The sequence below is a fragment of the Diabrotica virgifera genome, chromosome 2 (assembly GCF_917563875.1).
Source record: "Diabrotica virgifera virgifera chromosome 2, PGI_DIABVI_V3a".
NCBI classification, from domain to species: Eukaryota; Metazoa; Arthropoda; class Insecta; order Coleoptera; family Chrysomelidae; genus Diabrotica; species Diabrotica virgifera.
In genome coordinates this window covers 132,373,049-132,399,812 of record NC_065444.1, presented here as the reverse complement: position 1 = coordinate 132,399,812, position 26,764 = coordinate 132,373,049, and the positions used below count along the sequence as shown (strand labels likewise).

At 30.9% G+C, this 26,764-nt stretch overlaps 1 protein-coding gene across 2 annotated transcripts in view; it reads right to left on the bottom strand.

The window, feature by feature from the left end:
- The window catches only part of LOC114330384 (uncharacterized), a 519,460-nt gene that overhangs the window by 122,335 nt on the left and 370,361 nt on the right, over positions 1-26,764 (bottom strand). For both annotated transcript variants that reach the window (XM_050642801.1, XM_028279724.2), the window contains exon 5: positions 16,604-16,736. In XM_050642801.1, the coding sequence (XP_050498758.1) occupies positions 16,604-16,736 (133 nt within the window). The remainder of the gene's footprint in view (positions 1-16,603; positions 16,737-26,764) is intronic.

Here is a 26,764-nt window from a genome sequence, read left to right as displayed (position 1 = left end):
ATCCCTAAACCTGGTAAACCACAACACGAAACAACTTCATACCGACCAATAAGTCTACTGCCTGTCATGTCGAAAATTATGGAAAAATTACTAGCTAAGAGACTAATGAAAATTATTGCAGAAAAAGAACTTCTACCGATACACCAATTTGGGTTTAGAGTCAAACATTCAACAATTGAACAGATCCACCGACTGGTAGAATTAATCCAAGACTCTTTTGAAAGTAAGCAATATTGCTCAACTGCATTCATCGATGTGAGTCAAGCTTTTGACAAGGTGTGGCATCAGGGACTACTATATAAACTAAAAAGGGACCTACACCAGAACATGTATGACATACTATACTCATACCTAAAAGAAAGATATTTCCAGGTAAAATATGAAGACGAGATAACCGGTCTACATCTCATAAAGGCAGGCGTTCCTCAAGGTAGTGTTCTTAGACCGATCCTTTATCTACTATTTACCTCCCATTTGCCTACGGACAATAAAGTACATACAGTCACATTTGCAGACGATACCGCAATAATGGCGGTACATTCAGATCCCGTTGTTGCAGCAGACCAACTCCAAGAAAACCTAAATAGAGTCCAGAAGTGGACTACGAAATGGAAGATAAAACTTAACGAATCCAAATCAAGCCACATACTATTCACTAAATGTCATAGCGATTCTCCTCAAATATCAGTCAACAATGCTCCCCTTCTAACGGTAGATACTGTAAAGTACTTAGGCCTACATTTGGACAAGAGACTTACTTGGAAAACTCATATATGGAAAAAAAAGAAAACATCTTGATACCATACATAGAAAATACTATTGGTTGCTCGGAAGAAAATCCCAGTTATCGTTAAGAAATAAATTACTAGCATAGAATGCCATACTCAAGCCAATTTGGACGTACGGGATACAGTTGTGGGGCACTGCTTCAAAATCCAATCTAGCAATCATGGACCGGTTTCAAAACAAGGTGTTACGAGCAATAACTGATGCGCCGTGGTTTGTAAGCAACAAAGACATCCTACAAGACCTTCAAGTGCCAACTGTGAGTGAAGTGATAGTGTCACACAGTGATAAATATTTACAGCGACTAGAAAACCACCCAAATGTGTTAGCGCTAAATTTATTGGAAAATAGTCAACAAATTAGACGCCTTAAGCTAAAATTTCCATTAGATTTACCATTCATAATTTAAGAAACACTAATTTAAACGTAAACGTAATTGTAATACTCATGTAGAGTAAATATTTATTGAAATATTTCTCTTCTCGCCATTGTAAATTTCAGCAAATGTGTTTATGGTCTGTTTTTTGACTGATTGCACAGTAAACAAATAATAAAAAAAAGAAGAGTTTGTAGCTTATGCATCCATTGAACAGCCTTACTGTATGCAGGTATTTTTTGGATTGAGTAGGTCTAGTAATAGTAGGGGAGCGAAGTATGCTAAATGTGCAGTCACTAGAGTGCTTTGGAGACCTATTGGGTTGTGAAGAGTTGGTCCTAAAACCAAACAAAGTTAAGTAAAGTTTTACATTTTAGTGGGGACTGCAAAAATCCCTGATTGGGCTTCCCTACCATAAAGAAGCCTGTAATGAGATAACATTAATAAACCCAAGTCAGTTAAATTGCCAATGGGAAGTATACGCAAAGAGAGAAGATGACTGCAGAGCATTTTTAAGTGTTCACTTTCCAGCATAGACACAATTGACTAGTGGGAATAATTATTAATTAAACTTTAGCCCGACCAGAAGTAACTAGCTAACCTCTGAAGCATTTCTGGTTCTCATAAGGTCAAATGGGATATTGAAATTTTTGAACTATAGACAACTACGGGACCGGATGGCATATTTTCTAAGCTACTTCAAGAAGGACTAGAAATAATTATGGGTCCCTAATCACAATATTTAGAGCTAGCCATGCTATCGGATACGTTCCCAAAGCTTGGAGAGAACAGCAAGGGTGTAGTTTATTGACAAACCACAAAAAACATATTAAAGCTCAGCAAAATAATACACGTCTATAAATCTGATTTCATTCATATTGAAAACCATGGAAAAAATCTTGTATAAAAACACCAAGAAAAATAACCTTAATGAATACCTACTTCACCAGAGGGAATGGGCGTATCAAACAGGGGAATGGCACAAAGACTACTGGGACTATACTTAAGGAATCCATCTTTATGATGAACTATGATATGATGACACCAGAATCTTCACTGAAAATATTTACACAAGTATACCATCAAGAAATCAAAAGTCCCAAACATTAATGGGACATAATATATGGTTCACTGATGTATATAAAATTACCCGTGGTACTGGATCAAAAGTGTTTGGGCAAGCATTTAAATACAATAATTATTACACCCTAGGTCAATATATAACTGTGTTTCAGGCTGAAGTTTTTGCTTTGAACCAGAACCATTCTGTCGCATCACTAAAGGTGCTACAAAAAAACCAAGTCCAGAAGTGGCTAATAAGAAATAAGTTGAATTTTAGAAGCGCTTAGAGTAGTAACATTGTTTCTCCTAATGTCAGATATTAATAGATGTCACATGTTTTATGTAGGATTAAAAATATTATATGACTGCAGTTTTAAAATTATATGACCCATAGGTACTCTATGCATACTTATCACAAACATATTATTTTTTTATAGATAAAATCTTTAAAATTTGCAATAATTTTTTTTTCATATACATTTCTTCAAGTAATCCCTGAAAATGATATCAGAGATGACGTAGAAAACTCGGCCCAGTGAATATCAACGCGGTTCAACCCGGAAGCCTAGTGAGTTTAATTTTAATATTAATTCTTGTAATAATAGTTCAGTGTAAAAATCTAAGTTCAGCTTTAAGTTTAACTAGTTATATAATCCAACTCTTCTAGGCTGAATAATTTTACTGAAAGAATGGGAAAAGAAAAGTATTTTTGAAGTGTGTAAAGTAATTTTTTTATTTAAAAAAAATTTACACACTTCAAAAATACTTTTCTTTTCCCATTCTTTTGATTGCCATAGGTGTGTCACTTTCGGTTGCCATAGGTTGCCATATCAGTCTTTTTAGGAATACTTTAATTAATGCGAAATATTGAGTTAAAGTGTCAAATCAAAAATAAATACACCCAAAAACTTACATCATATGGCATGCATGTGCAAGTGACATTTTTATAAGAAGTATCTACTACTATACCTACTTACAAATATGAGATAGTTTTATCGTTTGTAACATAATACAACATTTTTGTAAAAGAAACGTAAAATATTTAAGTCTAGTACTGTTTCTGGCCGTTTGTAATATAGATACATATTACATAAAAACATTAACTTAAAAAGCTCTTAACCCTTTTTTATTGAATTTCCCGTAGCCATTTGATAAGTATATTATCGTTATCCTGAGGGTAATATTTTCTATATTTTTATTGAGTTTACCAGCCAATACGATAAAAACCTCAAACCACACCGCTGCGCTGGGCCGTCCCAACAGTATATCCCAAACATCGTACTGGAAGCTGGCTAGAGAATTGTAGAAGTGGCATTTTGGATTTTCATACAAAATTGGGTTATTCAAATTCTTTTTACAATGTTTATTCCCGTGGAATTTTATGCATTTGAGACAATATGATACAAACGATGGCACCGGGAAAATAAGAAACACGTCTGCAATAAAGCAGATGGAAATAGAGGTTAAGGCGAATACTTTTGTACAATCTTTAGATTTGTTGGAAATTGTCGGTCAGTAATTTATTTTTGGGGGATTTAGTTTTATAGGAATATTTATTGGGATATAAGGATCTTTTTTGTATCCTTAAAAGATTTATTATGTAAAACTATTTGTACAATTCGAATTTTTATCTTAATCAGTAGTTATTTAGTTATACAGTGAGCAGGTAAATGTTGGAATAAATTCATTTTTTCGTGAATAGGCGATTTTGGAAATAAATCTCGAAACTGGTCGACTTTTATTTTTAAATTATGATTTTTTGGCATATATATTATACTGGTGATGTCATCTATCTGGGCGTAATGACGATATCGATGATTTTTTTAAATAAGAATATGGGTCGTGTGTTAGCTCATTTGAAAGGTTATTCAATTCTCTATTTAGTAATATAAATATTAACATAATTATTTATACAGGGTGTTAGAATATTTTTTTGAATTAAATTAATTGGCTAATGTTAGATATGTAATTTATTTAATTCAAAATAAATTTTACTACTATCAGAAGACAGGAAAAACTATTACATTAAATGTTTAAACTGCCAAGAGGTAGGTGGATGGCTGCCTAAACATTCAATTTAAGCAAAAATCAATGTTTATTTGTGATATAAACATTTATTCATGTTTTCTGATAGCAGTAAAATGTATTTTGAATTAAATAAACTTCATACATTCTTCTTTTTGTATTTATTTTCAAAATCGGCCATTCACAAAAAAAATGAATTTATTCCAAGCTTACTGTATAATTTTATTATTGTAATAGTGTAAATAATATCACAATTATTCGAATAAATTGTACATGCTTTTCAATTATAAATGAATAATTGATACAAAACTTTAATTATCAATAGAATACATAATAAAACTATTAGAAAAAATAATGTTAAATTACTTAAAAAAAGATTTTTAGTCATAGAGAACCAAAATGTATAGTATTGTTCTGAAGCTGTTTCTGTGTGGCATCTTATGCCATTTACTATTTTATTTGAGAAATAAGCCACAATTAATAAAAAAAAATAAGATAAAACGAGTTTTTGATTGAAACTAGACGCACTGAGTAAGTGGAAACGTTCTTAACATTTGCTGGACATAAGTAACTTTATCCCGTTCTAAGATAAGAGGGAGTCTAATTGCTCATAATAATTTTATGATTTACTCGGAATCTTTAAATTTGCTAGCCAATATGTACATATTACTAAAATTCAAAATATTGCCACCCCAGTGCCAAAACAACGAATGTGCCATTTAACAGTTTTGAAAAAATCGCGTTTAAAGATTTTGTGCAACTGGTAAAAATAGAAGATCTGTTTATATTTTATTTCTTTTATTATGATATTGGATAATTATCAAACATTTTCAAAAGCGTAAATTGTAATTGCGATTCTGACTCAGTTTTTTGAAAAATAGCACATTAATTGTTTTAGCTCCGCGGTATATATGTTCAAAAACACTTTCGCGCAAACACCAAATTAAAGCTTAAGGTAACCAAGAGCTGTATTTATGCTTTTAGTATTGAAAAATTCGTCAGTTAAAACTAAAATTCTACTTAAGTCAGCTAAACAGTCTTATGGTAACAACGAAAAACGATCTTCGTAATAAAACTCACACAGCTCAAACATTTTCCCTTCCAGACCCAGAAAATCTAAATGAATACTTTGTTAATGTGAGTAAAAATATAACATCAACTATTGTGTCACAACAAGATCCCATTTCCTATCTCCCTAATTCAGGAAAGGTCTCGAATTCATTCTTTATAAGACCGGTTGATAAATCTGAACTGATTCAGACAATCAATAATATCAAAAGCAAATCTTCCTGTAGTACCGATGGACTATCCATAAAAATTTTCTCAAATCTCCCAGACAGTGCGTTGGGAGTCCTCATCTCTCTAATTAATGATTATTTTGAGAAAGGTAAATTTCCAGAGTGCCTAAAGACGGCCATCATTATTCCTCTTCATAAGGGCGGTGAAAAATCAAATGCCTGCAATTATAGACCTATTGAATTACTACCGGTACTCTCCAAAATTATTGAGAGACTCATAAAAGCCCGACTTATGTCCTTTCTCGTTGATAACAATATTTTATCACAAAATCAGTTCGGCTTTTTAAATAATAAATGTACCACAGATGCCATGTTTTCTGTACTACATGAGGTTTATCAAGCATTAAACAATAATCTGCACACTGCCACTGTTTTTTGTGATTATGCCAAAGCTTTTGATTGTGTGAATCACGACATTTTGATAAAAAAACTAGATTTCTACGGAATTCGAGGTATTTCTTCGAACTGGTTTCAATCTTACTTGGATAATAGGAAACAACTGGTTAGAGCAAATGATACAGACTCTAGTCTCAAAAATGTTGTATGTGGGGTACCACAAGGTTCAGTATTGGGTCCTCTACTTTTCCTTATCTTTATTAATGACATCACTAGCTTAAAAATCGATGGAAAAGTTTTTCTTTTTGCTGATGATACCAGTATCACTTGGAGCAACTCAAATATCGCAACTCTTCATGCTACTATAACTTCTGATCTACTTACAATAAAATCTTGGTCCGATTCAAATTTACTCTCTTTTAATGTAGATAAAACAGTAGCATTGTCCCATAAAGGAGCTCTTCAACCCTTACCTCTTCATAACAGCCAGATCAGTATCGTTGATTCTGTAAAGTTTCCTGGTATTTTTTTAGATAGCAATCTGAAATGGTCCCTTCATATTGATGTGTTAAGCAAGAAACTATCCTCAGCTTGCTTTGCAATAAGATCTGTTTCAAAGCAAATGAATTTAGCCTCTTCCAAAATAACATATTTTTCTTTGTTCGAGTCACATCTTCGATATGGTCTCCCTTTTTGGGGTTCTGGTACGGCTGCCCAATCTGATGTTATTTTTAAATTACAAAAAAGAGCAATAAGATATCTGTTTGGCCTCAGAAGAACAACACATTGCAGAAGCTACTTCAAAGATCACAGGATTCTAACACTACCTTCTTTATATATTTTAGAAACTGTTTGCTTAATTCGTAAACATCTACATGTCTTTCCAGCAAGACCTAGACATGACTATTCCACCAGAAATTCTACCTTTGACATCTATTTACCGATCCCGTCCAGTGAGTTAGTAAAGAAATCTATATTATATTCTGCAAAAAAACTTTACAACCATCTCCCTCTACAACTTAAATCTGCAACATCTTTCCCCAAGTTCCGTAAAATGACTAAAGCCTATTTATCTGAAAGACCATATTATTCAACAGCAGAGTTTCTTAACCAATAACTAAGAAAGTACAGTATTCTTATTTATAAGTATAATCTTAATCTATATTTGAGTGTCATATGCAGCAGCTTAACTTAACTTATTAAATTTCTTAAGGTAGATTATGCAATTTGCAAATTTTTTTTTAAATTTTGCAATAGATTGTTACTGTTTTTTTTGTTTATCTTCATTATTTTTATTTATGTAGACGATTTATATCATTTTAGTAAATTGTATTTGGTATTTGTTATTGTTCTTATTTATGATTCTTGTAAGCTTTGTCTATAAAATTGTTAAATTTTTCATGACAATAAAGCATATTTCTATTCTATTCTATTCTATTTGATTTCTTACATTGATCTTTCTTAGGTCTAAAAAAGCCTAAATTATATTTATTGAAAATTTGTGTATATTTCTCCAATGTAGTAGGCTTTAGATTCTTACGTGCACAGACATTTTTGTACATTCTATACATATTGGTTATACAGAGTGAGTTTTATGTATGGAAACCCTCAATTATCTCGGAAAGGCCTTGCACGATTTTTATAAATTTTGGTAAATAAGGGTTTTCTAATGCGGCCGATATTATAGTGCTAATTACATTGTTGTCACATTTTTTATTTTTCTCGAAATCTAATGAACTTTCTTATTTCAAATTGAACGTATATTTTTTGCGTTTTGAAGTGTTTAAGAAATACTGATTGTTTTTCATGTTATATTCCCTATACCTAAATGCCATAATTTCGGAGTTATTGCTACATTTATTAAAAAAATAATAAACAAATTAAAAAAATCAATTTTTTCGGACCCGTTAAACATTAATTTAGGTAGTTTGGATCATTGGGAACAAAAAGATCTTTTGTAATTTTTCTATAAAATTAATCGTTTCCGAGTTATATAGAATTTAAAACTAAAAAAGATCGAATAATGACGATTTTCAAGGTTCAAAAACACAAATAAAAAATATTACCTTTGAAACAGCGAGGTACCCAAATTCAAGATCAAGCCCTCATTTTATCAGTCACTGATAAATAATTTGCGCTTGTTTCATTAAAAAATTTTTTTTAGTTGTTAATGCAGCCGGATCTTCCGTTCTCTCATATGCACTACATTAACAATTAAAAATCAATGTTTTCGAAAAAAACGAGCCAAAAAATCTTATTACTAGAAGAAGCATTGGGCTACACTACTAGGCAAGCTACTAGAAGAAGAGTCGAGATTGAATTAAGGTATTTCGTAATTTCAAAAATTAAATTTCTTACTTGTGTTTTTGAATCTTGAAAATCGTAATTTCTCGATTTTGTTTTTCAGTTTTAAATTGTTTATTACTCGAAAACGATTAACTTTGGAGAAAGACTGCAAAAAATCTTTTTTGGTTCCAATGATCCAAAGAACGAAAAATAATGTATACCCGGAGCAAAAAAATTTATTTTTATAATTTGTTTAAATTTTTTTTCTTTTTGATAAATGTAGCAATTATTTCGAAAATATGAAATTTAGGGTTAGGGAATATAACATGAAGAATAATCAGTATTTCTTAAAGATTTCAAAACACAAACAGTATATAGGGTATTCTATTTGAAATAAGAAAGTTCATTAGATTTCCAGCAAAACGCAAGATCTGACAACAATGTAATTCACCCTATAATATCGGCCGCATTAGAAAACCCCTACCTACCAAAATCTATAAAAATTGTGCAAGCCGTTTTCGAGACAATTGAGTGTTTCCATACATAAAACTCACTCTGTATTTATAGATGAGTCCAAATATCTTTTATCTACTCTATCTCGTATTATCCATAAATTTTTATTTTGTGAAAACTGTCATTATAGATAGCAGTGCGTGAAGGATTTTAACTGTGCGTGAAGTAACAATGTATTTTAAATGGGGTTTACTTTTTCGCACTGTTTTTTGGCACACTTTCATAACGAGCGATCCACAATTATTGGGGTCAAAGAGCCGTGCAAAAAATTACGTATGTCTTATTTTAATCTGAATTTATATCATTGGTTTATCAATTAATTTTGATTAACATTATAAAACATTACAAATCAGTCAAAACACAGAACTTTAATCAAAAATAAAAAGAATTAACAAAATTATAAATAACAATAATAAATAAAATTAAACAATATGCTGTATATGTCCACCACCAACATCTCTACGTAACCTAACTTTTCTTGTTAAGTTGACGTACACTGCAAAGGTGAGGTAAACTGGAAAGTATATCTGAATTAAGAATAGACATGTGCTGTATAACTATTTCTGTCGTTATAATCAAATATCCTTAACTCGCGTTGTCATGGAGATGACATTTGAGCAATAAATTACAACAAAAGTTTTGAAAGTTTTGTGGTGGTGAAAGAAGTTAGAATTTTTAAATGTCAAAGGTCTTAAAATTGTAGAATAGAAATGAATTCCAGTGACGAAAAGTTACAGTTTTTTTTATTTGTTTATCGCAGATAAAATAATGTATGAAACTGTGTGTGAAGTACTTTTTGCAAACTTACTCGATCTCGCTATCGCTCGAGCTCTAAACACGCGTGCGTTTGCGACAAGCATACTTCACGAACTGTTTCATAAATAACTATTAGAAGTCTATTTGCGGCAATTCTGCGACTCTATAGCCAGAACCAGGCTATTAACCAGTTACAATCAGTTTTCGGTACAGTCCCGACCGTGTAGGCAAATGTGTCGACCTATATAAACTACAACTTCAAAATCACAAATGTGACACATTCGCTCTTTTCGCATAGAAGCAAAATCGAAATCACCACTTTCGTGGAACAAGCATTTGGTGCTGACGTGTGTGTGTAATTTTGTTTTCCACCTACCTCTACCGAAAGTATACTTTTCCGGACCTGATTTTATGGAGCAAAGTTGTACTTTTCCTCCCTAGGGAGGAAAAGTAAAAGTGACGTCATGGTATTTCATTCATGAAATATAACTTATTGACGCCCTGTACAATATCTATTTTCTATTACGTAAGTATCTATACATTTTAACGTTTATTTAAAAACACTCTATATTTTGTAGAATGGTAAAAAACAGTAAATTGTTATTCTGATTTAACAATGTTTACATTAATAATTTGACTTATATTTGACAGTTGACAGTTATATTGTACCTATTTGTTAGTTTTAGTTCTAATAAATTTTGTTGGTTAGTTACATAAATAAATGAAGTAAAAATGAAAAATGACTTGTTATTTGAGGAAGGGGGAAAAACCATATGTATAACATGGGAGTAAAGTGCCTTTTCCTCCCTTGAATGATTACTGCCCTCCGCTACGCGTCGGGCAGTAAACTTCATTCTCGGGAGGAAAAGTAGCACTTTCCTCCCTTGTTATACAAATAGCTATTACACATTTGTGCTATTGGCATTGATCACTTTCAAAATAGACATAGTTACCCGTACCCATAGGCGAAAAACAACAAATTTGCACATTCGTGGTTTGGGCATTGGACCCACGAATATCTTCTTTTCATTTCAAGGATTCGTAATTGGTTAAGGGACGTTTTGCACTTCTTTTTTACTTTAAAAACCTGCCAATTTTGCGATCAATCTTTCTCGAAACTTGTGTAATATTTTAGACAATTGAAATAAATCACTTGTTCTAGTATCTACTGAATAACCGTCAATTCTTATTTTTTTTCTTATTTTTTTATTATGTTACTATTTACCTTCAGACGTCTGTCTTTCTTATATTTTCATAGTGAAATTTTTACATGCTATAGATGATTCTTTCTAGCTCGTTCCGAGTTTCACGGTGTCTTTCATCTTCATCTTTTATTATGCAAGTGCCTACTTGCGATATGCTTCTTTCTTTTTAATTACTGGTAATAAAATTTCAACTAAATAAAATGATATATTATTAGTTGCGTTAACTAATTATTAAATTATACTAGGTATAGGCTATTGATAATGTATTATAGAAAGGAACTACAACGTTAACGGAGTTTTTTTGTTTAATATAGTCAATGGACTTCTAAATATGAAAAAACCGCGGAGTGCTACCGTTTAAAGGGGTGCATTTTTGAGAAAGAGGTGAATTAGTCCCTGGGTACAGGGCGAATTAGGGTGAGTTCTATGCACTTTTGGTACAAACAAGTCCACATGAAAATTGTTCCAGGTTAAATTTAATATTGAAATATTAAATTTCAAAGTGAAAAATATTTTTTTTGCAAAAATAGATTCAAAAGAAAAGCAAGAAAACAACAGGAAAGATAGCAATTTTGTTTTTTGCCCCATACCTTTTTCCCATTGGGTTATAGGTATAGGCATTGTTTCACAGAAAAAAAACTTCCATCCTTTTTCTTTACAATGGTGTTTGGTAGAAGTCTCTATAGTTTATGGTTTCCAAAATATGATTTTTTAAACTTCGCTACTCACAGCGATTGTGACCCATTTTCCTTGTTACTTCGCAAACATTGTTGTGTAACTTTTTTCTACGCAGCTGTAGGTATATGAAATGGTACATTTTGTAAGAAGAAAAGTAAATTACTTTTAAAATGGTCTATTGTAGAAGTCTGTATGACTTTATTTAAGCAAGATATGGTTTTTGAAAATTGTATACTTTTAATGATTTTTGATTTATTTTTCGATTATGTTTAAATTTCTCATTATAACTTTTTTTATTGTATATTTAGGTGTATACATCGTACAACAAAAGAAAGCACATTTTCTTTGCTTTAAAATGGTGTATTGTAAAAAATTCTAGGACTATTTTTAATATGCGTTCTCAAAATGTGACATACACACATGCCACAGGTCCCACTAAGCTGGAACCATATGGGCTCTTTTTTATTATTAACTTTATGTAAAAAATTATTCTTAAAAAAATGCTCTGCATAATCTAAAACCTGAGATGCAATCATCAGATATAAAATTTTATCAATAGTGTACGAGTTATGTTAAAAAATATGAATTTCGCTCAAGAGTGAAGTGCCTTTATATTTCACAATATCGAAAAGTGTTATTAAGAAAAGTTATTTGGAATTAAAAATTATGTTATAATTTGCAACTATATTCTTCTAATTGAAAATAATAAAAAATAAAAAAGTTACGGATACCCTTGGATATCCTACGGATATCTTGTTTAAAAATAGTCCTAAAATTTTTTGCTGTACACCACTTTGAAGTAAAGAAAATAATCTTTTTTTATTGCACAATATATATACCTAAATGTACAAGAAAAAAAAGTCATAATAAGAAATTTGAAACAATAATCATAAAAAATATCAAAAATCATTAAAAGAATAAAACCTTGAAAAAGCATAACTTGCTTAAAAGTAGTCGCACAACCTTATACAATAGACCATTTTAAAGGTAATTGACTTCTATTTCTACTAAATGTACAGCTGGTTCCAAAAAAAACTGATACGGCTCTTATTAAGATTTGATTATTTCGAGCAGTGTATTTTTGGTCTGACATTATATTATATTTATTATGACAGAAAAATAATAAAATAAACAAACAAACAACAAACAACTGATTACATGTTAATTCATATATTAAAATAATTTAAATATCAGCATCATATATTAAAAGAATTCTCTTCTCATCTCTCAAAAAGCGTACGATCTTCATGAGCGGTAGATATTTTTGGTCTTCCAGAACCTTGCTTTCTTTCGAGAGTTTCTTGTTCTCTCCATCTTTTATTAATATTAAAAACTATTGTTCTGCTTACGTTAAAATGGTTCGCTACGGCAGATAGTGACCAACCATCTTCTAATTTCGTTACAATTCTTGCTTTTAGTTCTTTGCTAGTATGTGGAACCATTTTTTGAGGTTGAGCAAAATAAGTTATCTGACAAATTTTAAGATTTTGCAGTGACAGTGACAGTATGTAAATAATAAGTATTTATCCTTCAAAATACACTGCTCAATTTTCTACAAAATACGCTTTAAGAGTCGTATCAGTTTTTTTGGAACCAGCTGTACCATTACATACACCTATAAATGCGTAGAAAAAAAGTTACAGAACAGTGTTTGCGAAATAATGGGGAAATGGCACTAAAACTGGTGTGAGGGGCGAACTTTAAAAAATCCTATTTCGGAAAATATAAATCCTAGTGACTTCTACTAAACGTCATTATAAAGAGAAAGGACTGAAGTTATTTTTCGATGAAGCAATACCTATACCTATATCCCCAAGGAAAAAAGTTATGGGACAAAAAACAAAATTGCTTTCTTTGGTGTTTTTTTCTTGCTTTTCTTTTAAATATATTTTTTGTAAAAAAAATATTTTTGACACTAAAATGTGATATTTCGATAGTAAATTTAACCTGGAACAATTTTTCTGTAGACGTGTTTGTACCAAAAGTGAATAGAACTCACCCTAATTCACCCTGAGCCTAGGGACTAATTCGCAAATTTCTCAAAAACGCACCTATTTAAATGGTAGCACTCCGCGGTTTTTTTAAATATACAGCTTCGCTGACCATATGAGACAATAAAATCTCATTAACGTTGTAGTTCCTTTTAGCTCTCTTATATTGAACATAATCAATAGCCTAGTAAATATACCTTGTATATGTATCTATAAGCGATATTATTTATATTATTTTAAAGTGCGCATGCGTTTTGCTGCTAATTTGTCGCCGACTAGTCGCCGACAGGCACCCGCGAACGCACTTATTATATTTATGATGGACAGCGTCAGGAGAGATAGAAACAAGTTGGCTAACATTTTTGTTTCATTAGAATTATGGAAATGTAGCAAGTGTCAGACGAACAAACAATATCTTAGTACATGTATAATAATATAAAAACTGAGGAGATATTTAAAATGCACAAGCTCCGATGCCATGAAATTACTGACAAAGAGTACAATTGGCCAAAGGAGCCAATTAAGCGTACTATGATTAGTTTTTCAAAAAATTATTTAAAGAAAAATAAACCTAAATCTATCAATTAAAAACGAATATGAGTTGTAAATAAACGATTATAAATTTAACAAGAAATCATTTGCTAGTATACCTACTTTAGTTAGAGCTTCACGATACAATATCGATACTTTTTAAGTATTGAGTATTGTATTGGTCATGCCAATGAAGTATCGTATCGAGTATCCATATCGGCAATACTTTCTTATAAAAATATCGTATTGATATTGATTTCAATACGATCTCGATACAATACTCCATAAAATATCGACATAAAAAGGATTATTAAATATAATAATCCTTGACATAATTAAAAGAACATTCATATTTTGTATTTTGACAACTACATCCGATGTGAACGTCGAAACGTTAATCAAATCATTTTTTAGTTAAATTGTGGCTTATTTTTCATTTAGAATAGTTGATAATTTTTTATTCATTTATCACTATCTTTATTAAACAAAGCTATTACCAGAGAACGGCAGTTCTCGCCAGTGGCGCACACCAACACCCCCCTACACGCGACACTATATATACACGAAATTTTCGATTTTCTAAATCTGACTGATTTGAAACCATTGACCATTTTGGTCCAAGGGTGTGGATTTTACGGCCCTTTCTATTTAGGGTCTGTTTTTCGTTCTCGTCCCCAAAACTCCCAAAAACTCCCAAAAACTTCAAAAATTTAAGTCCAGCCTTTACGGCTTCTAATAGTACTGATAATTACCTTTCCAACGCATGTCTAATTTTGAAAATCGGTTATACCATTCAAAAGTTACCGAGCTCAGAATTATGTCTCAATTTTTATTTAAAAAAAGGGAAAATGTTTGTGGATATGTATGTGTGTTTGAAAGTTAAACCGATTTGAATTTTTTTTCTGTGTTTGAAGAGAGGATATGGGCCGATTCAGAACCGGTGTAGTTTGTGACTTTTGACCACCCATAAGCCAGCTAGAGAACTTGGTAGGTACAAAACGGCATATTTTTTGGAGGTATATATCTTCGGATCAAGAAGAGACAGGAGAACCACAAATACACCAAATCAATAGCGTTGAGTTAAGATTTCAAATGGTGTCTAAGCCGTCAGGATCAGACATACACACGGCTCAGTATAGCCGAAAAACTGAAAAACTATACTTTGAAAATTTTGGTTTTTCGACAATTACTCAAAATTTCAACCTACGAATTGCGCCAATAACTGAGAGTTTGTAGAAGGACTCTGAACGAATCTAACGGTGTATACGTTATATCCGGGAAAATTCGAATTTTTAAGTTATAGGTTTCAAAATTATGATCAAATCTATTTTCTACGGGAAAAATGGTTTCTCAAGCTCAATAATTCCTGTAATAGCTTCAGTTATCATACTTGACCTTAGATCCATCAGATACTACTGGTAAATACGTTTCAAACTCATGTTTACTGATCAAAATCGGTTAAGCCTTTTAGAAGTTATTAAGCTACAAAAGTATAATCCAATTAACGATTATTCCCGAAATGGTTTATGTAGTTGTAGTGATTACGACGCTAAATTTGATCTGGCAACGGGCAATCCGACTTCATTTACCGGTCATCTCAATATTTTTTTTCAATCTATTTCGAATAGAAAAAAATCTAGTGTACACTCGATGGACACTAGATCATTTGGGAGATAATGCAACAAAGGTGACCATTTATAAAGCTTAACGAGTAATAGAGGAACATTGCATTCAACTTCATACATTTAATTTATAAATAACTTTGAAAAACTCCTGATACAAGAATAAAAAACCGTTGCCTTAAAAATGAGTGGCGCATACAATATTCCAGCTACAAAAGATCTGATATGAATATTACGTGGCGCGAAAATGTATTTTCATTTTGATGTAAAACAAAATTCTAGTTTTATTTTAAAAGATTTTTCCATAATATTTGCTAAATTTGAAGTAAACGTCAACGAACTTTAATGACTTGAAATACTTGGATTTTACATAAATAATATATAAACAATAAATAACTTTTTATTAATTGTACGCCTTAAATCAATTATTATTTTTCAAATACACTATCAATACTATTTACTAAACAACTCTTTGATTGATTTTATTATCATCGTAAGAGCGTTAAAAAGCAGTAGCAGAATCAACTGCTATATCAAAATAGCGGGTCGGACACTTTTCTACGTGTCACTGTCTTGAGTCTTGTCATAACATTATATTCTACTGAGTGCGTTGTATGACAAAGATAGCGAATGTTCGATTTGGAAAATATCACCACGGACATGGTGTCCATTTTTTTCGAATCCTGAAAAAACTAATAAATATTTTTTAAAAATTTAAACACAAAATGAAAGACTAAATTATTATCGAGGGCCAAAAGTCCCTTAGAATATATAAGAAGTTTCTTTAGAATGAGATATTTGAAATTAAAAATCACACTACATTTTCTCTTAGTTTTTCACCCCTGTAACTTATTAAAATAAACATTATAGAAGTTCTCAGGGACTTTCGGCCCTCGCTAATAACGTAGTCTTTCAATCTGCGTTTAAATTTTTCAAAAATACTTATTAGTTTTCTCAGGATTCGAAAAAAATGAATCCCCATTTGAATAGCATTGCAGCCGAAAATACGTAACCATCCTCTTAAGAAATAAGTAATCTCATTAAACACAAACCCACACATTTACTTCGTGTCTCCTTTTTTACTCCCCAAGGAAATCTACTGAAGGAGTTCATTACCGAAAATCAAATAAAAACTTACCACAACCACTGAAAATAAAATTTTCGATTTGAGTTGCGTGGCATGCATCAAATCTGGCATTGAGTTGAGTGCTTCCAGAGCCCTCGGTCTGCAGTGACGATAAAGGGACTCGTATTTGCTAACTACGTCCTTCCTGAAAAGAGAGAAAAATATAAAAATCAGTGGTGCAGAGCAAAAATCAAGTTTTTATTTTAATAAAATGTATGCGCCTTTATGAACCACTGATGCATTTTGAGTTATGATATTTAGTTTTCACTGTTATTAAAACAGATACTAAAGGGAAGGAGGGCGGATGGACAACGGGTGCTGCGGCCTTTATTAAAAGACAAGCGATGAAGAACTTGTATATATGTTTTTCATTGTTGAACAAAAGATTTACGGTACACAGATCACGGGGTTTGTGTTATTCGTTTACTATAGACAGTTTTTTTTCTAGGAAAACTCGCTTTCCAATTAATAGTTCTCTATGTAATAAAAACCAGCACTGATATTTTTTGTTTTTATAGAGAAATAAAGAAACATTTTAATAAAAATGAATTCTATTCGTATAGAGAAATAAAGAAACATTATAATAAAAATGAATTCTGGTCGTCCACCCCAGAAATTACCTACACACACAACTCCGAGTCGTATCCTGCTCACATAAATACACTTATACTGGAAAAAAGAAAACTAAGAAAGAGGTGGCAGCTCACTAGGCACCCAGAAGATAAAACAAATTTTAATAAAGCTTGCAGATTACTCAAAAGAAACTTGATTCAGCATAAAGACAATGGAATCAACAATTATTTAAAGAACCTCTCACCTTCAGATGATACAAATTATTCTCTGTGGAAACTAACAAAAAAGCTTAGAGACAACGAACAAATGAATATGCCAATCAGGAAACCAAATGGCACATGGGCTAAAACTGACAAAGATAAAGCTTATACTTTCGCAAATCATTTATGCGAGGTATTTCAACCGCATCAGAGGGAAGTCTCAGCTGAAGAAGAAGAAGATATTCATGAAGTCATAAACGCACCTTATCAAATGGCACCGCCTATTAAAATTTTCAAGAAATCTGAAGTTAAAGAAGTAATTGATAATCTGGAGAATAAGAAGTCACCTGGATATAATATAATACCTAGCTTGGTACTAAAAAATCTAAACAACGAAGGTGTAAGTTTAATTACTTATATATTTAATTCAATATTAAAAACAGGTTACTTTCCACTCCAATGGAAAGTAGCTCAAATTGTTCTAATCCCAAAACCTAATAAGGATCACGCGGAAGTATCTTCATATCGTCCAATAAGCTTGTTGCCTATTATATCCAAAGTATTCGAGCGGCTTTTCCTGAGAAGACTAGAGCCTACATTAGATAGCAACAATGGTTTACCTATCAGTTTGGCTTTAGGAAACAACATGGTACCATCGAGCAAATTTATAGGGTAGTAAAAACTATAAGAAATTCGCTCGAACACAAAAATTACTGTACAGCTGCATTTCTAGATGTCTCACAGGCATTCGACAAAGTTTGGCATGTAGGTCTTATCTCCAAAATTAAATCCATATTTCCTTATCCCGTAAGTTCACTATTAAGATCCTATCTCACAGATAGATTTTTTCAAGTCAAAAGAGGAGGGGAAATTACTAACCTGTTTCCAATGTGTTCTGGAGTTCCACAAGGAAACATATTAGGACCAACACTCTACTTAATATACACATCGGATCTTCCAACCACCATTAATACAACAATTGCTACATATGCGGATGACACAGTTATAATGGCTTCAAATCCTATAGCAACATAAGCATCCGAGGTATTGCAAAATCATCTGAATAAACTAGAGAACTGGCTGAAACTGTGGCGAGTACAAGTCAATAGTTTAAAATCCACACAAATAACATTTACTTTAAAAAAAGGTGTCGCGCCTCCGGTTTCTATAAATAACACTCCACTACCACTCAATACCGCCGTAAAATACCTGAGAATTCATTTAGATAGTAACCTTAATTGGGGCACACACATCTGGAAGAAACGTCTTTAACTCAGCTTAATCTACAGGAAAATGTATTGGTACATGAGTAGAAAATCAAATCTTAGCCTGGAGAACAAACTGATGATTTGTAAATGTATTTTAAAACCGGTATGGCTATATGCAGCACAAATATGGGGAACAGAAAGTAATACCAACATTCAAAAACTTCAACGGTTCCAATCAAAAGTGTTGCGCCAGATCTGCAATGCCCCTTGGTATGTTACGAACCAAAGATTACACCACGACCTACAGCTACCAACTGTTAGCGAAGCAATATCTGCTGTAAATTCTAGATACAAGACCAGACTATCCTGCCATCCAAATCCGCTCGCCACGGACCTGCTCAACATTTCTCATGAAAGAAGATTAAAAAGACCTGACCCTTTGGACCTCTAGTACATCTGAACATCAGAGCAACAACAGAGTGCAGTGTCATAGTGCAGTGAAATAATCTTGTTTTAGCTTCAGTAATTTTTTAAACTTCTTTCGCATTTTTTACTCATGTTTCTTAGACTTTTAATAATCAAATTTGTTGTCTGAACTGTCAAATATACAACATTTTATCTATGTATTATGTTCCAAGTAATTGTTATGTCTTATTTTAAAATTATAATCTTATATGTCTTACTGAGTGCTCGCCACTGGGCGGCTTCCATCTAGGTTATTTTTCAATAACTATATGTATTGCTTATTGTTTGTAATGAGACAGATTGCAATAAACATTGGATGTTAAAAAAAAAGAAAATATCCATAATATACGTATTAAAAAATATTCTTACGAATATCACACGACAGTAAGAATAAATAAGAAAATAATGCTTAATTTTTACTCAAATTTGTTGTCATTGGGCAATAGCCACTCGAGCCCTGCGGGCTCTCGTATCTATTGCCAGACAACAAATTTTCGAAAAACTGTCGCATTATTTTCAATTTATTCTCACTCTCTTGTGATATTATACCCGATAATTTTTGATTATATCCCGTCGTCAAGTATATTAGGTCAGATGCCCTTCGTTGTTATGAAAAAATACATTCAGTGACATTAGACAATTACTGTTTTAAAAGTTATAAAAGTGATGACTTTCAACCGTCAAGTATATGTATACAGGGTGCGCCAAACCTCTGGTTTTCTTTGATTACGGCTAAACTATGGGATATACAAAAAAATGTTTTTAACAAAACTAATGTATATCAAAACCGTCTATAATTTAAAATTATTTTTGATTATACAGGGTGAGTCAGAACGACGGTATGAACCAAAGTTGTTTTTTTTTAATGGAACACCCTATATATTAAATGATTTTTGAATAAATTCTTTTAAAATATGAAAAATTTGTAGAAAGTCTTATAGGCCTAAAGTTAATAATTTTCGAAATATTTACATTTTTATTGAGAAAAATGGTAATATTTGTAGGGCTGTGAATTATGTTTCCAAGGTAATAAAAATTTAAGTAGTAGGTCAAAGTTTTTATAATATAGTATAATTTTTAAATAATTTAATATCTTTTACTTTTAGCCATAAAATATACAGTGTGATCACTATTTGCAAATACAAAATTTTCTCATTTTTGAAGTTATACTTCTTTACCGGCGATAGAGGGTGAATTTTTATATGTTAAAACCTATCAGCCCGGCGCATACGCATTATAACTTTGTTCTGATTGGATATTCAAATGACATGTCAAAAATTATCCAATATCGCAGCTGTAGGACAGCTGTGGTTTGGAGGTAAAGGTAAAGGTAAACAAATGTATAATATATTAGTTTTATTGTTGTGAGGACAGAAACAAAAAAGTTTATAATATTGTAGTGACTTTTAAATAGTTTTTAAAAGCAACAGGTACGTAATAATTGTTAATGTATCATGGGTATAAACCTACCTATTTGATCTGCCAAAATACATAGTATGTAATACTTTTATTTATATAATTTGATTACCATCAAAATTTCTATCAATATTCACCTAATATATTATTTTCTTACTCTATGTTTTGTTGTATTTTTTTAATTCTAAATCATTTCAATTCAAAATTAAAATAATTTGATCAATTTTCAAAATATCGAAATATCACAAGTTTAATCCGTTTAGTTAGTCGATTTTCGTAAATAATGACACATAGTGTCCGTGGCTAAGCGTTGAAGCCGAATGAATTCCAATACCAACCGCGCTTATCAGCGCTGGTTCGAGTCCCAATAGAAACTTTCCTTTTTGTTTTTTTTTTTAATACATTTTATGATTGTAAGTATATTTATTATATAATTGTATTTTCAGAAAATACGTATTTAGTTAAAAAAATTTTCGACAATTAATGTTCAGACATCATTTGTGGCTTGTTTAATGTGTTTGTGTGTGTTTTATTCTTTTATTATTTTAATTTTTGGCACTGTTCTAATAAAAATGTTTGAGAAGTAGTAAGTATAAATTAGTTTAATATTTATACAAAATATAAATAAAAAGTATATTAATTTCGTTTAAATCATATAATAGAAGTATAACTTCTTACGTGCGTACAAAGTACACACACATTCTTTTTTTTATATAGAACACCCTATATATTAATATTGCATTTTGTAGTCAATATTACAACCTTTCTTTTGGTATGAGGTTGTATGTACATAGCATGTTTGGTTTTGTAAATATTTAAAAAAGATCTATAGATTTTACGTTTCGCGGATATTTTATATCCGCGATTATTTCATTCATAGGAGATTCTGACCAATAGAAAGCTACAGAAATCTGAATTAAATCGATAATTTTTGATAATCTCCCGTCGTTAAGTATATTACGTCAGATGCCCTTCGTTGCTACGAAAAAATACATTCAGTGACATTAATGACAATTAATGTTTTAAAAATTATAAAAGTGATCACTTTCAATCGTCAAATATTTATAAAAACTGTGTGTTTAATGGTACTTACATAAATAAATTACAATAAAATTTTGGTTTTGAACAGTTTTATTCATGAAATAATCGCAACAAATTGCACTCGACCTCTGAAATTAATATAGAATTTTTGCTCTCGTGACACTTTGACATAATTAAATCTGTCAAAGTGTCACTCGGGAAAAATTCAATAATTTCAGAGCTCTTGTGCAATTACTACTGATAAATTTAATTACATTTTTTGCAAAAAAAAATATAATCTGATTTTAGAAACATACACTAAAATATCAAAGATAAAAATAAAAACGTAATTAAAGGGTAAAATAAAACGTATGCAAGTGCAACTTGAATTTAATAACTTTAATATGTTACAAAAAATATTTTACCATACTAATAAGTAATTAATATGGATATATTAATTATTAAATTAAACAACCAATTTTAAAATCTACCCTAGAAATTTTTCTACCCTAGTAACTTTATTGTACCCAATTTTGATAGTTAAATTGTATTTACGAGTAAGATCAGTTAATAACTTTTTAATTTACCTACATCTTGAGAACGTATGAAGTATGCTTTGAAACAAATGAACGTTATAGAAGGATAATTATTATGAAGTAAATAGTATCTATGTAGTCATGTCACAAAAGCTGGTAATAATTTCTAATGGTTTCGCCCAAAACAAATGTCATATCCACCAATTGTTCGGTTGAAAAATTAAAATTAAAAATATAAAAAATTGTTACAATAATTTCAACTACAAAAGTATTACCAGCTTTTGTGACACCAGTTAATACTATTTATATTAATAAATAATTTGGCTGATACATCTAACATTCATTTGCTTCAAAGCATACTTTATAATTATTATGTTCTCAAGATGTAAGTAAATTTAAAACAGTAAATTAAAAGTTTAACTGATCTTACTCGTAAATACAATACAACTAGCAAATAATTTGGTACAAGAAAGTTGCTGTGGTAGAAAAATTACTAGGATAGATATCAAATTTGGATGTTTATTTAATTTAGTAACTAATTTATGCATTCATTAATATGATACAATATTTTTTGTAAAATAATTTTAAGTTATTAAATTCAATTGAATGGTACTATTATACGATTTATTTTAATCTTTAATTACGTTTTTATTTTCATATTTGATATTTTAATGTATGTTTGAAAAATCAGATTATAATTATTTTTTTTTGCAAAAAAATTTTTTAATAAAAATCCGGAAAAACGTAAAATCTATAGTTTTTTTAAATATCTACAAAACGAAACATGCTAGGTACATACAACCTTATACCAAAGAAAGGTTATAATATTGACTACAAAAGGCAATACTAATATACAGGGTGTCCCATTTAAAAATAATGAGAAAATTTTGTATTTGCAAATAATGATCAGACTGTATATTTTTATGGATATATGTCAAATATGTTAATTTATTTAAAAATAACAGTATACTAAAAAAACTTTGACATGCTATTAAAATTTTTATTACTTTGAAAACCTAATTCACAGCCCTTTGAATATTACCATTTTTCTCAATAAAAGTGTAAATATTCCGAAAATTGTTAACTTTAGGCCTATAATACCTTATATAAATTCTTAATATTTATAAAAAATATATTCAAAAATGATTTAATATATAGGATGTTCTATTTAAAAAAAAAACAAAACTTTGGTTCCTACCGTCGTTCTGACTCACCCTGTATAATCTAAAATAATTTTAAATTATAGACGGCTTCGATATACATTAATTTTGTTCAAAACATTTTTTTGTATATCCCATAATTTAGCCGTAATCAAAGAAAACCAGAGGTTTCCCTGTATATAACAACTGTGTGTTTAATTGTAGTAATTTATACTTATCAATAAATCACTTAAATTTTGGTTTCGAACAGTTTTACTCATGAAATAATCGCAGCAAATTGCACTCGATCTCTAAAATTATTATCGAATTGTTTCGATATCCAGTCGATATCCAGATATTTCGAAAATATCCAGTCTGTTAAGAACCTACAAGCTGAACACATGTAATTAAGAAGCAATTTGTCTAATTATTATCTTATCATATTGTATGTAGTATAAATCCATCGTTAGCCAAAAAAATTGTTTGTGTTTAATGTTAAAATAATTATCCAGTAAGTAATTCTTACAAATCTAATTACTAAGTTTATCAACATAAATATACCTAAATATAAAGAAAATAGGCCAGTATATTATCAAAATATATCGGAATGTTTTAAAAATTCCTAGCTATAACTAGTGGAAAACTATGAGTTACCAACACGATAACCGGGAACAATCTATTAGTTATCCATTCAGTGAGGACATAAATCCAGCAATTAGAAGAAACAGCTTAGCACGAACTCCTCCACCTGTAAGAACTCAAAAAGACAGTTCCAATCCACTAGATGAACAGCAGAAAATAGTCAAAACATGCAACAACGATCTACAATCACATTTATCAAATTTTCAAATAGATAAACCGCAAGAACATCTCCCAGATGCAGATGTAGCAAAAAGTGATGGTGAATGGGTAGCAGTCCACCACAATAAACGTCAACGCAAAGACGACAGTCCTGATTTGAAAAAAAAACAAACAAGCTACACTCAATGATTATTGGCTGAGTAAAACTGTTCATACATCTAACAGATACGAGCACTTGAAGATGATACATTTCGTGAATAAGTTGTAACGTTGGAAGACTGAAGAGAGGAACAGCCACCACCCATATTTATACAAAATGTTGAGCGCATCAAACCACTACAGGAATTACTACAGCAGATAACTCCAGGTAAATATATTTTAAAATGTCTTGCTAACAATCAAATTAAAGTTCAAGCTGATTCAGTGTCTATTCCCAGACAACAAATTTTCGAAAAACTGTCGCACTATTTTCAATTTATTCTCACTCTCTTGTGATATCATACCCGATTATTTCATTCATAGGAGATTCTGACCAATAGAAAGCTACAGAAATCTGAATTAAATTGATAATTTTTAATAATTGCCCGTCGGTAAGTATATTACGTCAGATGCCCTTCGTTGCTACGAAAAAAATACATTCAGTGACATTAATGACAATGTTTTAAAAATTATAAAAGTGATGACTTTCAATCGTCAAATATTTATAAAAACTTTGTATTTAATTGTACTACTAATTTGTACTTACATAAATAAATTACAATAAAATTTTGGTTTTGAACAGTTTTATTCATGAAATAATCGCAACAAATTGCACTCGAACTCTAAAATTAATATAGAATTTTTGCCCTCGTGACACTTTGACATAATTTCACTCGCCTTTGGCTCGTGAAATTAAAACTGTCAAAGTCTCACTCGGGAAAAATTCAATAATTTTAGAGCTCTTGTGCAATTACTACTGACTATTTGACTAGACTGTTTTTAACTGATAAAACGGCATAGCAACGCTTCGTTTCCTACTGACAAAACTCCTTAACGACGTGAAATCTCAGCGACAAAATTATGACAGATAATAAATAAAGATAAATAAATAAATAAAGAAATAAATATTATATTTCGTTGATATGGTGCATTAATTATCTCGTGAAATAGTCTTGTCGAATATCATTCGAGAGAAAATTATTTCCGGCAGAATTTTCTCCTGGTTTCATTCAAGTTCGTTGCCTTTTGGTAATTTTCGCTTATGAAATTTTGACAAAATCACTCGACTGACGTCTCGTGATTTAAGTCAAAATTTAATTCGCGAAAATTGCCAGGCAACAAACTTTCATACCAGTCGAAAATATTGCCGGCAAAATTTTCTCTCTTGTGATATTATATACGATAATTTTTGATTATATCCTGTCGTCAAGTATATGACGTCAGATGCCCTTCGTTGCTACGAAAAAATATATTCAGTGACAATAATGACAATTACTGTTTTAAAAGTTATAAAAGTGATGACTTTCAACCGTCAAATATATATAACAACTTTGTGTTTAATTGTAGTAATTTGTACTTATAAATAAATCACTAAAATTTTGGTTTCGAACAGTTTTATTCATGAAATAATCGCAGCAAATTGCACTCGATCTCTAAAATTATTATGGTATTGTTTCCCTCGTGCCACTTTGACATAATTTTACTTCCCTTCGGGTCGTGAAATTAAAACTGTCAAAGTGTCACTCGGGAAAAATTCGATAATTTTAGAGCTCTTGTGGAATTACTACTGAAAACCAAATAATTCAAAATTCAATCAAATTTTTTGGATATAAAGAATATTTAGTCGGACATTAAACGTTGAAGGCACCACGGGTATTATGGATAATAACGCTTTCGGTCAACGTATATCCCTCGGGCCAAAGGCCCTCGGCATACACACCATTGACCTCAAGCATTATTATCCTTATAATACCCTTAATTGTTACGCACCTGATAACTGGGAAGAGAATGACCACAACCTAAGCCACTAAGCAATTTTGGGTTTGTGCGCCTCGCTAAGATAACTGGCGTTGACAGTATTAAAGGGAACAAAAAAGAGATCGTAACACTTGTGGAGTACCGACAAGTACCGACAGAAGTGAATATTTCTTATACAGTGAGGACGTTTGAGTTGGAATAAATTCATTATGTCGAGAATGGGTGAATTTAGAAAAAAATGCTGAGAGGTCGATTTTTAGTTTTTAAATTATGACTTTTTGGCATATATATCATACTAGTGACGCCATTCATGCGGGCGTGATGACGTAATCGATAATTTTTTCAAATAAGAGTAGGGGTCGTGTGATAGCTCATTTGAAAGGTTATTAAATTCTATATTCAGTAATATAAACAATAACCTAATTATATATACAGGGTGACCAAAAATATTTTTTTTGATTAAATTAATTGACACAAAAAGAAGAATTTAAGCAATTTATTTATTTCAAGATACATTTTACTACTGTCAGAAAACAGATAAAAACGTTTATTTCACAAATAAACGTTGCTTTTCGCTTAAATTCAATGTTCAAACTGTCAAGAGATAAGTGGGTTGCAGCTTTAACATTGAATTTAAGCGAAAACAATATTTTTTGTCAAATAAGCATTTCTTTCTGTTTTCTGACAGCACTAAAATGTATTTTGAATTAAATAAATTACATACATTCTTCTTTTTGCCTCAATTAATTTAATTCAAAATTAATTTTTTGAATACCCTGTATAAATAATTATGTTAACGTGTATATTACTGAATAGAGAATTAAACAACCTTTCAAATGAGCTATCACATGACCCCCAC